Source organism: Pelobates fuscus, chromosome 2 (assembly GCF_036172605.1).
Source record: "Pelobates fuscus isolate aPelFus1 chromosome 2, aPelFus1.pri, whole genome shotgun sequence".
Classification (NCBI taxonomy): domain Eukaryota; kingdom Metazoa; phylum Chordata; class Amphibia; order Anura; family Pelobatidae; genus Pelobates; species Pelobates fuscus.
Genome location: NC_086318.1, coordinates 135,608,221 through 135,627,578, shown reverse-complemented (window position 1 = coordinate 135,627,578; position 19,358 = coordinate 135,608,221). Strand labels below are relative to the sequence as shown.

Below are 19,358 nucleotides of genomic sequence, written 5' to 3'. Positions count from 1 at the left end.
AGAGTTATGCATAATATGAGCCTCCGTGTCTTTAATAAAATTTGTAATGTTGACATTGAAAACTTACTGTTATATGAAGCCTGACTTCTATACGCCACTAATAAAATATATATTTGGCAATACTTTATGTTAAAGGACCACTATACTCACATAAACCACTTCAGCTGAGGTGGTTTGCGTGCATGGAGTATTCTGTTTAAAATGCAGTTTCTAAAATTGCTGATTTCTATGACAAATCTGCACTTTTATAATTAAATTAACACTTTCCCAGCTGTCAATCAAACAGCTTCCTCCTCAATGAAACAGAAACAGAAGTGGCAAGTGCGCGCTACTTAAATGCACCTATCTTCTCCACTCACATCAGACGAGCTATTTTTATGTAAATTTTCTAATCTGGTTTTTCATTCCCTGTTTATTGTATTCACATACTTGGAGCAGCTCTTGGCACCAGTGATAGTCTTCAGGTTTTAAACTGTATTAGTTGTGTGTGGCGTTGTAGCCATATACACGCAAAACATTTATATGCAGCAGGGAGTTTGGAAAAACTGCATTCTAGAAAATACCAATAGATCCTTTACAAATATTCAATAGCAGGGTATTTTCTTTATATACAGCAGTCATTAGTCTCTTTTATTTTCATAATATGAAGCTGTGCTCAAAAGTTTGCATACCCTGACAGAAATGGTGAAATTTTGGCATTGATTTTGAAAATATGACAGATCATGCAAAAACATTTCTTTTATTGAAGGATAGTGATCATATGGAGTTATTTATTATCACATAGTTGTTTGGCTCCTTTTTAAAACCATAATGATAACAGAAATCACCCAAATGGCCCTGATCAAAAGTTTACAAAGCCTTGAATGCTTGTCCATGTTACAGACACACAAGATGACACAGACAGGTTAAATGTCAATTAAATGTTAATTTCCCACACCTGTGGATTTTTTAATTGCAACAAGTGTCTGTGTACAAATAGTCAATACGTTTGTAAGCTCTCACGTGGATGCACTGAGCAGGCTAGATACTGAGCCATGGGGAAAAGAAAAGAACTGTCAAAATACCTGCGTAACAAGGTAATGGAACTTTATAAAAATGGAAAAGGATATAAAAAGATATTCAAAGCCTTTTAAATGCTAGTCAGTACTGTTCAATCACTTAAGAAGTGGACAATTTAGGGATCTCTTGATACCAAGCCAAGGTCAGGTAAACCAAGAAAGATTTCATCAACAAATGCCAGAAGAATTGTTCGGGATACAAATAAAAACCCACAGATAACCTTAGGAGAAATAAAGGCTAGTCTGGAAAAATACAGTGTGGTTGTTTTAAGGAGCGCTATACAACAATACTTGAACAAAAATTAGCTGCATAGTCGAGTTGCCAGAAAGAAGCAGTTACTGCTCCAATGCCACAAAAAATCCTGGGTACAATATGCCCGGCAACACCTTGACATGCCTCACATGCCTTCTGGCACTCTGTAATTTGGAGTGACGAGACCAAAATAGAGCTTTATGGTCAAAACCATAATGACTATGTTTGGAGAGGGGTCAACAAGGCCTATAGTGAAAAGAATACCATCCCCACTGTGAAGCATGGTGGTGGCTCACTGATGTTTTGGGAGGGTGTGAGCTCTGAAGGCATGGGGAATCTTGTGAAAATTGATGGCAAGATGAATGCAGCATGTTATCAGAAAATACTGGCAGACAATTTCTACAAAGGCTGCGCATGGAATCCTCTTGGACTTTCCAATATGACAATGACCCTAAGTACAAGGCTAAGTTGACCCTCCAGTGGTTACAGCAGAAAAAAGTGTATATTCTGGAGTTGACATCACAGCCTCCTGGCCTTAATTAATATTATTGAGCCACTCTGGGGAGATCTCAAACGTGAGGTTCATGCAAGACAACAAAAAGCTTGGCATGACTTGGAGGCATTTTGCCAAGAAGAATAGGCAGCTATACCACCTGCAAGAATTAGGGGCCTCATAGACAACTATTACAAAAGACTGCACGCTGTCATTGATGCTAAAGGGGGCAATATATAGTATTAAAAACTAAGGGTTTGCAGACTTTTGAACAGGGGTCATTTAAGGAAAGAATTCTCTCTCCCTCACTCCTCTACCTCAGTCTAACTTGGACTTCCAACCAGAACAGGAGGTGTCTGCACTTCTCTTCTCCTCTCTCCCCACAACTTATCCCCTTGATCCCATTACCTGACATATATTATCAGATGTCTCTCCCCTTGTCTTGTGCTGTCCTTAACACATATGTCTCTTTCTTCTGGCATTGTCCCCACTCTTCCTAAACATGCTATAATCTGTTCCCATCTTTGATCAAACTTCCCTATCTAACAAAACTGTCCCATAGCTCTACGCCCTTTCTTCTCGAAGCTTCTGGAATGTCTTGTCTGTACGGTTGTATGACATGCTTTCTCAACCCCAACTCCCTCCTCAAACGTGTTAATTATTTTGGATACCATTGCCACCTGTACTATCACTGCCACCGATGACACACGGATGTACCTTTCCTGCCTGATCTCTGTCCTGATGTCCTATAACAAGTTTCCAGTTGCCGATCTTCCGTCTCCCATTGGACATCTAAGACTGACCTTTTCTTCTCTCCTTATAAAACTTGCTCTGCCTGCAAGCTTGCTGTCTTGGTGTTATCTTTGATTCTGGCCTCATCTTTACACCACATATCTAATTGTTAAATCCTGCAAATTGCACCTTAACACCATAACCTGCATTCACCCTGTTTATGCAAGATGCTACTAAGGAGCTTGTTCATGCTCTTGTAATGAATGCTGCTGCCGCCCTAAGCAAGCACAGATATGCCACCCCCCCACCCATCACCATGCCCCACCCATTTATCTACCATGAGCCAACGTCAGTGCTGCACACAGTGTCTTTTCTCTGAAAAGGCATTGTGTTTACATTAAAAAGCCTTCAGAGATAGGCTATAGACACCAGAACCACTACATCAAGCTATAGATGGTTCTGGTGACTATAGTGGCCTTTTAATGTGAAAGAAACTTCAATCTTATTTGTATGGGCGCTACTTCACTGTCATGACTGATCACAACCCCCTGATTGGCTCAACAGAGTGGAAGGAGACAACCCAAGGCTGTTAAGATGGAGCCTGGCGCTGCAGCCATATAACTTTACAATGCAGTACCGACCAGGAAAACAGAACGCCAATGCAGATGGGTTGTCCTGTCAAACCAAACTGGGGAACTAACCCGTACTTACCGGACATCCCCAAGCCGTTAGGGTCTCGGCGGGCATGCCATCCCATGGAACTGGGGGGGAACTATGTGACAAAATCCCTATTTTGCCTTCCCCAGAGTCATTCTCCTACTCTGTTCGGACATTTTGTTAATATTTTATTCCCCATTCATTCGAGGAAACTAACTACCGAACACCGACCACCCCCTGGCTCATTAAGTTCAAACAAACCACACAAATCCAGTGCTCTCTTTGTGTGGCCGCCGTTCGTTAACCGAACGTCACGTGGTGGAGAAAATGGCGGCCATCTTGTCGCACGAAAGCAGGCAGCGGGACTTGGTTGTTGAGTTCCTGGAACTCTGAGGTGGCCACTTGACGGCCCGAACACTGGTGAAAATGTACAAACGCCTGCTTCTAGTCGCGGCAAGCCAGGAAAGCGCTGTTCAACAGACAAACCCTGCACTATGAGCCAGGGGACCCATTTCCCCTTTTTATTCATTCACCATTTCATTTCGTATGAAACCTCTCAAACTAGACCGACCGCTACCCCTGAAACTATGGAACTATTTCTGGGCAGACATCTCTAGAGTGGTCGGTCAATTCTTAACCCCAGTGGCGATTCGTCTATGTTCGTGGGATCTCACCGCTTTTCGGATATGTTCTGCGCTCAGATCCAAGCTATATGGGGATGTGCAGATTATGGAGGTTCGGTTGCACAAAATATGACTTTTGTATTTTAAAGTGCTTTTGTGAATTTTTCAAAGAGTGAATATTTTCTGTACTTGGAAAAAATTTAGTTTAAGCCAGCCACTTAACTCAATTATCTCCCAGATTCAGAGTAGGGGTTGTATTGTGAGTGTCACACTTTGTAACCTTGTTGTTATTGGTTGTTATGTTTGTGTCCCTGTCCCCAACAAGGTCCATGTGGGCGTACACCTTGTTTGGGGACTTGCATAAAAGGCCAGCTGTGGCTTCCATTAAACAGAATGCGTTACCCCTTCATGAAGTCTTGGCTCATATTTGGGAGATTGGGAGTTATAATCACTACAACTTCTTCTATGCTTGGATGTCGGGAGAGTCTACACGGATATACTCAGCCGGAGTATAGGGGATCCGTTACAGGATGCATTGTGTGCATATGTGTTTCTGTGTATGTGTAAGGATGCATTGTGTATGTGTGTAGTGTGAAAGAAAGTGTTTGTGGGGTAGGATAGGGGCTGAGAGGGGAGTAGCTCTTTATTTTTATCATTATTATATTTATTTTGTCAATATAAAGTTTTGTGTCTTACACTCCCCTAGTGTATCTCTTATCCCCCCTCTTTTTATGTCTCCTACATCCTCCCAACCCCTTTGCATGTCTTACTCCCCCAAGCACCTTTGTCTTACTCTTCTCAGCTCCTTGGTGTCTCTCTTTTCCCCCCAGGCCCCACTGTGGGTGCTTCCCTCACAAGCGACTGTGTGTCTCTCTCTCTTGAGCCCCTCTGTGTGTCTCTGTCTTCCCTACCAGCCCTTCTGTGCTTCCATTTCACCCCTCAGCCTTTCTGTATGTCTTACACTCCCCCATCCCTTAATAAACTCTTCCACTTCCCCCGTCACTTAGGGGTCTCAATTCCACTTCTGCCCCTGTTCCTTTAGAAGTCTCCCCTCCTGTCCCTTAGTACTCTCCCGTCCCCTCCTGTCCTTTAGTACTCTCCCATCCCGTCCCCTCCCCTCCCTTCCAGTCCCTTAGTGTTCTCCCCTGCCCCCTGTTCCTTCACATATTACTCTCCCTTCCCCCTGTCCCTTAGCGGTCTCTCCTCCTCTCCCTCCCCTCCTCCTCTCCCTCCCCTTAGTGGTCTATCCCCCCCCATCCCAGAGGAGGTCTCTCCTCCCCCCCCCAGTGTCACTTAGTGGTCTCTCCTCCTCTCCCTCCCAGTGTCCCTTAGTGGTCTCTCCTCCTCTTCCTCCCTCCTCCCCCCCCCCCAGTGTCCCTTAGTGGTCTCTACCACCCCTTCACTGTTGTGCCTCCTACTGCTGTGTTGTGTACCACGGTACAGGAGCTTCTGTTTGCTGTATCTGGTCGGACTGACAGGAAGTGCTCACTGAGAGAGCACTTCCTTTCAGTCCCGCAGGGTACAGGAAGCTCCTGTACCATGGTTCATGCCGCAGCCCACAGTCACACTACACTGAGGGACTGGCAGAAGGGAGCGCTGTGCACATCCCTCCCACCAGGTCACTCAGAACTTGCGCATCCCAGGCCAACTGCCTAAGTCGTCTGTAAGACGCGCCAGCCCTGGGTGCATGCAGAAACAGTTAGGAGTCACACAGGACTTGGCTCATTCATTTACATCTCAAACCTCGTCCTTTAACATTTTAAGCTGTCATTATGTAATAGAAACAAAAGTTGAAGAACTTTAGTCATCCCTTCCAGCCAAAAAAGTTGAGCCAGGAGATGGGAAGGGAATAGAAGCAGAAGATAGAGTTATAGAATAGTAAAGAGAAAGATATAGATACATTAGATAGGTTAATCGGAGATAAGATGGAGGGGAGGAGGGGGCAACTGCGCGGTCAGCACTTGTCCTGCCTCTGCTGTCTACTCCCTGAACCAATCCTCCCACACCTCCTCGAAGCACCTCTCTTTACCAAAGTTTCCGAGTTACATTTGTTCATAGAGTCTAAAGATTGTGAGTCTAGCATTTACTGGCTGTATATCTGGTGAGTGTGGTTTCTTCCAACTTTGCGCTATTGTGGTGATTGCCGCTATGATAATGTGCATGATCAAGGCCTTTCGTAGCCTCTGGATGCTGGGGTCAAACATGTTTAGTAAGAACATCTCCAGTAGTAAGCAATATGTGTGATTGGTAGTTTAACAAATATTTGTCACTTCAGAATTGTGTGAGAAGGTGGCATTCCCAGAACACATGCACAACTGTATCTGCAGACTGCCCACACCTCCAGCAGAGGGGGTCTGACGAGGTGTATACAGCTGTTAAGCACTGTGGAACAAGATACCACCACATCACCAGCTTCCAGTTTGTCTCACAGGGTCCAAGACATTGTAAGGTGTGCTGCATATGCTGTAATGCCCTTCCTCATCCTTCCACTCTTTAAGTCCCTCTCACATTGTTCCATAAATGTAAGTTTCCACCTGAAAGCTGTTTCCACCAATCCTCTATAGCAGATCACCAGTGGTTTAGCAATACATTTCTTAAACAACAATAACGTCTCAAAACTATTGTACTCCTCAGGGTCGAGCCATTGAATCTTATGGTTAAGTAAAATATATTTGACCTTCAGGTATGTAAAGTGGTTCCTCAGAGGTAGATGGTACTGATTTTCTAAATTCATAAATGGTATCGTCCCTTCCGAATTCAACAGGTTCCAAACGTTTTTCAATTTTTTTTAATCCAGTGGGAGATTGGTAGACATGGGCACAATGCATGCAAAGTAGGAAGTGGAGCTACATACAGTACATGCCTTTTGCTCAATAGTTTTTTTGCCCATTGCCACCAGATACGTAATGAGTGACGGCTTGGTGGTAACAAGCATTGTTATCCCAGACGTCTTCAAATTACGTGGCAGCCAGAAATATTGCTCTATGTTGAGGGGTGCAGGATGTCATTTTTGAGCTGCGCCCACAGAGGCATGCAGCCTATTGCGTTCTTATACACCATGTCCTCTATACTGTAAGCGCATATGAGCCGGGTCCTCATCAACCATCATTCCAGGCAAAATTTGCAGTAGTTTGTCTCATTTGTTTCTAAAATTCCACTAAATAATATAATGCACTGCAGAATAAGTTGGGACTATATGACTGATAATAATGAGAAAACCTTTCTTCCAGTAGTGGGCAATAAATTGTGAAGCCCAGTCTATAATGTAATTTCGTATGATCCCTGGTAACAGTCTGTATCGGGATCCATAATTAGATATAACAGTATCTGGATACATAATTAGAACTTTTTTGTATTACTGACCTTTAATCTATACTATGAAAGGCTGTTTAATTTCTTCTCTACTGAATAAAATTAGAGCTAAAGGATAAACACATAAAGATTAAATCCGTTTATTTTTTTTAATTTTTTTTTTAAACCCACAAATTTAAGTCTAGAGTAGCTAAACTGAAAGCACAGCGGACTTCGAGAATGTTTCCAGTTTGGCTATTTTCACCTTAATTTTTAAATTCACTTTGAAATCCCACTTTAGTGAATATCTCTGTTAAATGTATCCATAATCCATCACCAAGTCCTCATTGTCGCTGCATGCAGCTACTGTGAAGTCATCAAGCATGAGGACTTTAGTCCAATCAAATTCTTCTCATAGAAAAGAATACAATGCATCATGGCAATCAATGTGATCTACCAATCCAGGGCTTCTCTATGACAAAGCAGTGCATGCATGCCTACAGGGCCACCTTTAATACTGATTGGACTCTGGGCAGGCATTTGCTTGGGGCCCCTGGACCTAGCCCCCCCCCCCCCACTTCCTAGCATACAATCACGCCATCCAGCCTCTCACAAAAAACACATAGACTTAGCCGCACTCATTTTTCACTGAGACAAAATAAATACACTAACACACATAGAGATGCATACACTGACATACACACACAGGTACAGACCTACAAAAACAGATACACAGACACACACCCACATTCACAGATGCACTCACTGAAAAGCATGCAGATAAAAATACTGACATACATGCAGATATAAACAATAACATACAGAGACACACAGATACAGACAAATACACAGGCACACATACAAAATGCAAATTTTTTAAGTCACCCTCCTGTTTCCTACCTTTTAGATGCAGGGGGGTGACTACCCTGGGATCCATTGACTGGCTCAGGCTGATGGGAGTCAGAGCACCCACTCTGACTGCCTCCTCTCCTTCTCCTCCCACACGGCGCCCGGTAAATGCTGGGAGGAAGTGACGAGTCCCGATCCCAGTCCCGCTCTTAAAGTGGCCAGTGGCCTCATCGTGCGGCCCGCGATGGTAGTTCCATGCAGGCCACACACACCACGCAGGCCAGCTGCTTTGGGCCTCCAATGAATGACCACGTTAGAAATGGCTCTGCATGCCTACTGTCTGGTGCAGGCTTTGTAAAATGTGAACGACAGTTCAGAGACATGGGAGTTGCAAAAAGTAATTAGTGCTGTTCTTTAATGTTTTTTAACTAAAAGGTGGGGACCACAACTATGTCCTGAAATTACTCCATTCAAATTAAATAATGTTGTTGCTTCTTCTCATTGTTGTGGTCTGGGTGAAATGCCCTTGTCCCCTTGTGAAGGACTGCCTGGCACTCCGACTGGGTGCCTCCGCCAATCGTTGCTTCCTAGTCGCCTTGAATACCATAAGCACCGCAGCCCCCCCTAGCCGCCGCAGCTTGGCTGGGGTCTCGCCATCCATTCCCACCCTGGACCAAATTCCTGGATCCTGCTTTCAGTGGGAAGGCCTCCAAGAGAGTATAGCTGTGAACAGGGCTCGAGTCCTGCAGGAACGCATGGGAACGGCGTTCCTGCACTTTTTCCAAAGCAGGAACGCCATTCCCGCTAGTGATCCTGCAGGACCTGCCCTGCTACCTGCACACAGAGGCCATCACACACTGTGTTCCCTCTCGGGCTCTAACTCTAGCGAGACCCGCGGCTGTTAGAGCGTTGCCACGGGTTAAACGCTCCGCACAGGTGAGTCTCGCGAGAGTTAGAGCTGGAGAGGGAACACAGCGTGTGATGGCCTCTGTGTGCAGCGGCTGAATCCCTCCACCGGACCACCAGACGATCTCCCCCCTCCCTGACAAGGTAAGAAGCAGGGAGGGGGGGATAAAATAAAAAAATAGACACGTAAAGTTAAAAAAAAATGCTTCCCCCCCATCATCCAGCACACACACACACACACATCATCCAGCACGCACACACACACACACATCATCCAGCATGCACACACACACACACACATCATCCAGCATGCACACACACACACACACATCATCCAGCACGCACACACACACACATCATCCAGAGCACACACACACACAATCATCCAGAACACACACACACATCATCCAGCACATACACACATCATCCAGCACACACACACACATCATCCAGCACACACACACATCATCCAGAACACACACACACATCATCCACTACACACACACGCACATCATCCAACACACACACACACACACAGCATCCAACACACACACACATACATCATCCAACACACACAGCATCCAGCACACACACACACACATGCACACACTTCCTCCAGCACACACTGCATTCATTATACACAATCTGCACTTACTACAAACACACTACATTCATTATACACACTCTGCACTTACTACAAACACACTACATTCATTATACACACTGCACTCACTACAAACACACTACATTCATTATACACACTACATTCATTATACACACTGCACTCACTACAAACACACTACATTCATTATTCACACTACATTCATTATACACACTACACTCACTACAAACACACTACATTCATTATACACACTCTGCACTCCCTACAAACACACTACATTCACTATACACACTTTGCACTCACTACAAACACACTACATTCATTATACACACTGCACTCACTACACACACTACATTCATTATACACATTCTGCACTCAATACAAACACACTACATTTATTATACACACTGCACTCACTACACACACTACATTCATTATACACACTGCACTCACTACATTCATTATACACACTCTGCACTCACTACAAACACACTACATTCATTATACACATTCTGCACTCACTACAAACACACTACATTTATTATACACACTGCACTCACTACAAATAGACTACATTCATTATACACACTCTGCACTCACTACAAACACACTACATACATTATACACAATCTACACTCACTACAAACACACTGCATTCATTATACACTCTGCACTCACTACAAATACACTACATTTATTATTCATACTCTGCATTCACTACAAACACACTACATTCATGATACACACCCTGCACTGCACTATATGCATAGGAGTGTACATTTTTTTTTAGGGGGGGGGGGGGGAATGGAAATCTTGGGTGAGTTCCCACAATTTTTTCCCCAGGATTTGACCCCTGGCTGTGAAGCTCTTATAAGAGCTAGTGATTATAGCCAATATAGGAATCCAAATAGCAATCCCAAGAGCAGGCATTACAAACTGGTATAGTTGTTCCCTACAATCCCTCCCCTCTGCCTGGGAGATAATTAAGTCAGATACTGTATTAACCCAATTAATCTCCAGGCAGAAAAAAACCCACATTTCTTTAAAAAATAAATAAATCAATAAGGGTACCCCAAAACACATAAAGTCCCCACAAATATTACATTCCCTGATAGCCCTGATCTGGGTGGCGAACATATCCAAAAAATCACCCAGATCAGTTCAGAAATTCTATGGAAGTCATTTATTTGACCGACCGCAGGCATGGTCCCATGCCAAAAACGGTTCCAGAGAATCAGGGCTTTCGGTTGGTCTAGTTTGGTAGTTTGAAAACGAACAAACTACCCAACAGAGTCAATAGTCTTACCCTGGAGCTTGTTCCCTTCATCCAGACGAATTATCTCGTCGAACAGTGCCTTTGTAAGTTGAACAGGCGATGATGGAAGGCTAGCGGTGTTCGGGAGTTTCTGTATCCGATTTTAGTTGAGATTCATGCCCAAACACCGCTGCCTGCGTTAATGCGAACAAGATGGCCGCCAGCTCGTGGTTGTCCATAGGAATTGCGGCCACCCAGACGAACAATTAGAACACTGCGGTGAGAAACGTTCCAAGTTGTTAATAGGTGTTAACAAGCTCCACGGTGGTCTCTGGTTCATTATTATTATTATTATTGCCATTTATATAGCGCCAACATATTCTGTAGCGCTTTACAACATTATGAGAGGGGGATTTAACTATAAATAGGACAATTAAAAAAAAACTTATGGGAACAACTTATGCAGTTGTTAGGTAATTCGAAGTGCTTTGGGAGTTCGAAGTGCCGCTTCAAGAGTTCGAATTGTGGCCATACAAGTCCAAAAAAAGCAACCGTATTTTCAACCAGGAAACTAGTGACAAGGGTACTTTTGCCACACCCCTTAACACTGGAAACTAATATTTACATTGCAGGGTTAAAACAACCTCTAGTGGTTGTCTTCCAGAGAGTACAGCGTCTTCAAAACCCACGTCAGAAAACACTGATTCAATGCTTTCATATGGGGAAACTCTAATGCACTCCTGGCGCTCGACGTACATGCGCAGTAGGTTTCCCCTATTGTTGTGAAGAATTAAGTTATTTTAACCATTTATTCACCGGTGGGGGAGGGGGAGCTATAAAGGGACACTCTAGGAAAAGTTACACTATAGCGTTTGGAATACGGTTTTGTATTTCTAATGCAACAGTGTTCCTTTCAAGTACATTTCTTATATGGTTTACATATTTTGTTATCATACACTTTTGTAATTTTGCACCAAAATAGACCAATAAAATATGTAATAAAATATGGGGGTAATCCACATACAAAAGTCTGGGATATAGTGCAGGCTTCTTCCTCCAAAGGTATGTTCAACCCTCAAAGAGAATAATAAAAAGAGACGACCAATAGTGCTCTCTGGGTAAAACAGTAGTAAATAAAATATATAAAAAGGTACTCACAAGAATGGAGCAGGCAAACTGCTCCTTAAAGGTAGCGTTGGTGGTATGATCCCCACCTAGGATTACTAGGAGTCCAGAATAATAAAATGCCAGGTAAAAAATATAAAGTGTATTAAAAGATGATTGGCACAATAAAAGGTGACCAAAAAAATCTTTAATGAATAAAATACACAGTATAAAATATCCACAAACGTGTTTCGCCTACAGGGCTTCTTCAATATGGAATAGAACATGTTGCCTGGCAAGGTAAGTTTAAATAGGGGTACAATTGCTTAAAATTGTCGCCAAAACCAAAGGCAGTCAATAGGAATACAGTAACTAATGGGAAAAAAAATCAATATTTTAAACATTTTAAATATTGTTTATAGCAAATACACAATGGAAATAACATAATGCTGCGATTGAATATTAAAAACGAGCGTTATCTGACTACCGTATATACTCAAGTATAAGCCGACCCGAATATAAGCCGAGGCCCCTAATTTTACCCCAAAAAACTGGGAAAACATATTGACTCGAGTATAAGACTAGGGTGGGTAATGCAGCAGCTACTGGTAAATTTCTAAATAAAATTAGATCCTAAAAAAATTATATTAATTTAATTTTTATTTACAGTGTGTGTATATAATGAATGCAGTGTGTGTGTATGAGTGCAGTGTGTGTGTATGTATGAGTGCAGTGTGTGTGTATGAATGCAGTGTGTGTGAATGCAGTGTGTGTGAATGCAGTGTGTATGTGTATGAGTGCAGTGTGTGTATGAATGCAGTGTGTGAATGCAGTGTGTGTGCATGTGTGTGTATGAGTGCAGTGTGTGTGTGAATGCAGTGTGTGTATGAGTGCAGTGTGTTTATAGGAGTGCAGTGTGTGTGTGTATGAGTGCCGTGTGTGTGTGTGTGATGCAGAGCCTTGGTGGGGGGTGGGCATTTTTATTATAATAATTGTAATTTTTTTTGTTATATTAATTTGGTATTATTATTATTTTTTATTTCTTTTTTAATATTATTATTTTTAATATTTTATTATTATTATTTTTTTCCGTCCCCCCTCCCTGCTTGATACATGGCAGGGAGGGGGGCTCTCACTCCCTGGTGGTCCAGTGGCATTGGCAGTTCAGTGGCGGGGGGAGGGGGGCTGTCAGAGAGCACTTACCTCTCCTGCAGCTCCTGTCAGCTCCCTTCTCCTCTGTGCCGGTCCGTGCAGCTCCTCTGTCAGCTTACACTGTAAGTCTCGCGAGAGCCGCCCTATGACCCCGCGGCTCTCGCGAGATTTACACTGGGAGCTGACAGAGGTGCTGAACGGACCGGCGCGGAGGAGAAGGGAGCTGACAGGAGCTGCAGGAGAGGTAAGCGCTCGCTGCCAGCTCCCAGTCTGTATTATGGCAATGTAAATTGCCATAATACAGACATTGACTCGAGTATAAGCCGAGTTGGTGTTTTTCAGCACAAAAAATGTGCTGAAAAACTCGGCTTATACTCGAGTATATCCGGTAGGTTTTAATAGTTTTATGCGGTCACGTGACTATTGTACCTTTTTATACATTTTATTTACTACTGTTTTACCCAGAGAGCACTATTGGTCGTCGCTTTTTATTATTCTCTGAGTGTTGAACATACCTTTGGAGGAAGAAGCCTGCACTATATCCCATAAGCAGGGATCATACTGCCATACGCTTTCCACACTAGAGCTAGCTATAGCTCTAATACATGTGAGTGCATTACCATCTTCTTTTATCATTTGTTGTATCCTATTGGACTTACCACACCCTTTGGTTTTCTATTTGTTTTATCTTTTCATACGATTGGATCCACCTGGGGAAGGACAGCGAGGACATTGTTCCTCACCAAGCACTTTACAGACTATTTGATCTAAGGAAGATCTGTTCAGCTAAGACTTTGGATTTGGATTACCCCCATATTTTATTGGTCTATTTTGGCACAGCCTTTATCTTTGTTTTTATTCTTGTTGTATTTGAAGGCTCTTTGAGGGATTCCCTTAAAGGGTTGCTGCCTCATTTGTTATTAAGCGCTTACTCTCTCTCTTGATTTTACTTTTGTTTTTATATGTTTTAATTGTAGATTGAAGTGATGCATGAAGCCAGTCAAGGAGGTACGAGCCGTACATTGGCGATGAGTGAGAGTGAGGAAAACCTTTCTTCAAGAAAAAGGTAAAATAAATGAAATTTGAAAAATGTGATATCATTTTAATAATGTCATATACGGAGAGGCAAAAATGCAATCACAGGTTAAATAAAAGGATTGCATACTGGAAGTATAAAAAGAGCAAGGATCTGGAAAATACACACAAAAATAGCCATCCAATGCTTTACTATCGGAAAGCATTGGATTGGCTGAGATCATCAAGAGTAAAATCACTTTTGTTGTTATTATTATTATATTTATAGAGCGCCGTCAAATTCCGCAGCGCTTTACAATGGGTGGACGAACAGACATGTAGTTGTAACCAGACAAGTTGGACACACAGGAACAGAGGGGTTGAGGGCCCTGCTCAATGAGCTTACATGCTAGAGGGAGTGGGGTAAAATGACACAAAAGGTAAGGATAGTATTAGACGAGTGACAGTTGCAGAAGAGGAACCAGTTGGGATCATTGAATCAGGGCCAGCTGAAGACATTGTGTGAACTGGTTCCAAGGATGAAATGCTGCCCTTCTTTTCCCCAAAAATTCTCCCACACCCATTAAGCATTGTGTGTGTATAGTGGATGCAGTGTGTGTTTTTTTAATGCATTGTGTGTGTGTTTGTTTTTAGCTTATTTTATTTATTGTATAGTATACATTCAAGCACGGGAAGAACACATTCTTCTCACACACCCATATAAAGAGGTTTACCACCTTTAGTAGTCCAGATTAAGTAGGTGGTGTCATACATTGGATTGATGTCATGTTAGTTTACTTTAAGTTTTTTTTGTTTTTTTTATTATAATTTTTTTTTAATCTAAAGGCAGCTGGATGTCTTACTAGAACTGGCTTCATGGCTTCACGAGATCTACGGTTAAGAAAAAGATAAGCAGATATATTTTCTCTCACCCAAAAGATGAAAGTTCTGACTTCCTGACTTGTTAAGGACATACTTCCCAATTGTCCATATTTTGGAGGGACAGTCCCTATTTTGGACCTAAATCCCTCTTGCTTATCCTAATGTCCCACTTTTCTAGGAGCTTCACATTGTTGGTGTGTCCAAGTATTATTGCTGTAGAGCTGTTATACCCTGACAAAAATGTTTTTAACCCCTTAAGGACGGTGCGTATGCTATGCCGTCCTTGGAGACCCGTCTCTAAACGCCGGCGGGCGGCATAGCACGTCACCGCTGTCCTATATACTTACCTGCGATCGCGGTGGAGTGGACTCACCTGGCATCCCAGGGAGTCCCCCTGCTGCCTCACAATCACATGGACGCACATAGCCGTCCACAGCAATGCCTGTAATTATAGGTAGTCCCTCTGCTGCCTTAAAAAAGTTTAAAAAAGTTAAAACACAGTTTAAATAAAACAATATATACTATGATCAAATATATATATATGTACACATACATGCATATATTAATATCAAAATACACGTAGAATTTTTATATATATATATATATATATATATATATATATATATATATAAAAAAAAAAAAAATATGTATGTGTAATTTCGTTCTAACTGTATTTTGACTCTCTCTCTCTCGATTTATTCAAAGAACAAAAACTTTTCTTTATTCCAAAGGTCGACGTTTCAGTTCCACTAGGGAACTTTCATCAGGACAGAATACCTGATGAATAGTGTGTCCTGATGAAAGTTCCCTAGTGGAACTGAAACGTCGACATTTAGAAAAAAAAAAAGTTTTCGTTCTTTGAATAAATCCTGGGAGTGCTGATTCCTTTTTTGGCTGTATCTATTTAGTGCAATCGAGCACCGGGTCATTTAAAAAGTAAGTTGGAGTAAAAGGTCTTTATTTCTTTATAATATACATACACACTCATACATACATACATACATACATACATATATATATAAAGAAAAAAATGCCATTCTACCTGTGTATGATTTACTGAGAAGATTATAGGCTTAAAAAATAACTTTTAAAAAATAAATCTAAAATAAAAATATATTAAAGAAAAATCATATGAACAACAGGAGTGGGTGGAGACTATACAGTGAGTAAAACTGACTACTTATACAAGCTGTAAAAGTGTATACATAACACTAATGCTGAAGCAATACTGTTTTGCTACAATATAACATCAGTGTATTCCCAAGTAATAGAAGTGATACTATATTATATATCACTAATAGCTGTAACAAGAGGGGGGAGATAAGACGACTGCTAAACCAGTGCTGTCAATAGTTAAAAGATTTATGGATAAGTAAATCCCTACATGATAGTACAACTAACGACATGGGTAAGCTCAACATACAATAATTGATAATGTTCTATGGTGCTTAACCTCTGAAAGATCCAAGATAATGGTTCAGCTAAGACAGATTTCTGACAGACGGCGATTATCTAGTTAAATATCACAAAAGCTGCCTAGATCATAGCAGCGTATTGATAATAAATTAAGGTTGCTGTCAAGCAGTAAAGTGTAAAATAAGGGGTTGCTGACCTGGCTCCGTTTTTTCTCCAAGATACCTAGCAGTATATTCTAGTGTAACAACGGCTGCCTGCACTGAGTTATCTTATGCTTTACCACAGTGGAGCACAAAGTAGTAGCTCACCTGTGAAGGACTTCTGACAGGCAGCAGTTAACCGGTTAAAAGTCACACAAGTTGCCTAAGTGCTAGCTGCATCTAAATAGTAGGTCAAAGTATAAAGAGAGGGTTTGCAAACAGTTTTGAACAGGTGGCCTAGGTAGTAGAAAATATACAGACAGTGACAGAGGAAGGCATATAGAATAAAGATTCCTGAGTCTTGTGCCTTCGAGGGCACCCCTTAATAAAATGCCTGGTCTTATCAATCTCCCCCCATAAACATACTAAAGGAAAAAGAAAGAGAAATAAAGTATGTACAGAGCACATAAAATTAGTGTTAAGAGTCTCCAATATGCACTCCTGAGATGCTGGACATGAAAGAACTTGATGTCGGTAATTTAGCAATTGATAAGCAGAGAGTTAGGTGCCGACACCAATAATGTGTCAGTAGGGGGGCGGGGCCTGGCCGCAGAAGGGAGCTGACGCATGTCGCTGCTGCTCCCGTAGCTGATCCGACTTATTGCTGATTTTCGACTAGCGGAGACCGTGAGCTGGCTCAAGTAGGAACCCACTCGACTGGGGAATCCGAGACCTACAAATTGACACCACAAACGTGGATTTTGGCAGAGGGTCAGTGCCCACTAATGTTGCGGTCTACAAGCATGGCGGCGGCGGGGGAAACGGCCGCTCTCCCGCCGCCCACAAGTACGGCATGGCAGAATATGAGTTCCCGTTCACCCCCCTATGGACCGGCGGGGGTAATCTCGGTCCCTACCACGCTGACACACACTGCCCATCGACCTTCAATTGCCCACTCAAGCCTGGGTTCTGGATGCTCCAGACCCGGCAACTCGCTTCCCCTCATGATACCGCATGGCGAGGGCCCCAAGCGAGAGACAAAGCAAGATAAACCAAGCTCGGCCAAGATGGCGGCACAAGAGCAAGCTACTACTAAGCGACTACCCATTCAGCCACCTAAGCACGCAATGGAGTTTGTGACCCGGCTAAGCACCTACCTCCGGGCGAAGTTCAAAACCCAGAGGCAAAGCTACAAACTAGCGATGAAGGAAGTAAAGGCGTGGATACGCCCGGCCACCCGGCGCCATCTGCCGGTTAACCCACCTTGTAACCCACGAGCAGCCTCCAGAAGGAAGGAACACCGCTCAGCAAGGCGGGAAACAGAAATGGGGCCCACACACAGCAACGCCCGCGACCTCAAGCCCCAAAGCAGGACCCGGCGACCCACCCGCCCAACCTCCCACCCAGCAGAGCAAACAACACCAACTCAGCATAGAGGTAACCCTCAAGGTACTGACCAGCCTCACAGACTACACTCCTGGGACGCATGCGACCAGCACTCAGCAGCACCACCGGCAGACCCGATGGCACTGGCCTCACCCGACCATAAAATGAACTGTCCTCGATGGCCTGTAAGGGGTATTGGCTGAAGAACTCTGACTCCCTCGGCGCCTCTCCTGCTGCCTGGTACATGGACTGATCTGAGACAAACCTCAAGTAAACTCTACCAGTATCGATCCAGCCTATGGTTTATAATCGATACCCCATACCATAGATAGTAATGTTAACTTGTTAACTACCTGGATGTGTTATTTAGTTAGTCATGTAGACGATTTAACGAAGTTTGGCAGCACACCTGTGCTCACATGTTTCAAAAATGTCATAACCTGTTCATAGCTTAACCTACCCGACCAGCACTACTAACGCTGAACTAGCCAGATCTGCTTGAATATTGAAGTTAGCATATACCTAGCAAAACCAAGCAACTGACCTTTATTTGGGACTACCACTTATGCCGAGCTTTCCTATTAGGATGTGACCCAGCTAAAATAGCATAACCTGTGTCAGACTCGCCATATCTGACTTAACTATTTAAATGCTCGACTCACCCTGTATATGCACATATCTAGGTTGTCTCTCCTTAGCTAATTGAAGTCGACTGCTTAGCTTAGATATATACAGCCTAGCTTAGATCTATACAGCAAGCGTGATTATATAATCTTGACTCCTGTAATGTGTTCATTAATGTCTGTACAAAAAAAAAAAGTGCATTGCTTATCGACACCCTGACGTAACTAATGTATCATAACCTACATATGGTATGCCGTTGGGGTACCATGTGTATACCTGTAACAAACATACGCACTACAAAAATAAAGAATTAAAAAAAATATATATCACACCCAATATAAATGTCCACTGAAAGTGTAAAATATCCCACAAACACTGCATTTGTGGGTATATTTTCAATCACAGTAATCAAGAAAAACAAAGTAAGAATTAATCAGTAAATTTCTATCTGCGTTTGCAAGTACGATTACCTATTATTTTTAGGCCAACTAATTCTTTGTGTTTCTAGTATGTAGCTTGACATTATTTCTTGATGTGAAGTGATGAGTCTGTAAACATTTAAGAATATTGTGCTGCTTGAAACCATTTACATAGGTCATTGTATCTACACTGTCGTGCTGTTGAATATTTTAGCACTTTCACAAATAAAGTGTATTAATTATAGCTAATAATGTGTCAGTATGTGTCCAGAGCCCCTGACGTGCACGTTTCGCCAGTGAAGCTCATCAGAGGGGAACCAGATACAGGCAAGTATAGGAGTATTTAAATCCTAAGCTCTTAATTGATTGGGAGATTTTCAGGATTCTGACCAATGGTAGCTTGGGGAGGGAATCTCAACCATTAAGAAATGATTGACTGATTAACCCTATGTTTACCTGAATCTTATGGTTTTTTACTGAAT

General features: G+C 42.5%; 1 protein-coding gene across 1 annotated transcript in view; it reads left to right on the top strand.

The window, feature by feature from the left end:
* MCF2L2 (MCF.2 cell line derived transforming sequence-like 2) overlaps positions 1-19,358 on the top strand; it is a 446,256-nt gene that overhangs the window by 208,294 nt on the left and 218,604 nt on the right. The window contains exon 15 of the mRNA XM_063442725.1: positions 13,973-14,061. Coding sequence (XP_063298795.1) covers positions 13,973-14,061 — 89 coding nt within the window. The remainder of the gene's footprint in view (positions 1-13,972; positions 14,062-19,358) is intronic.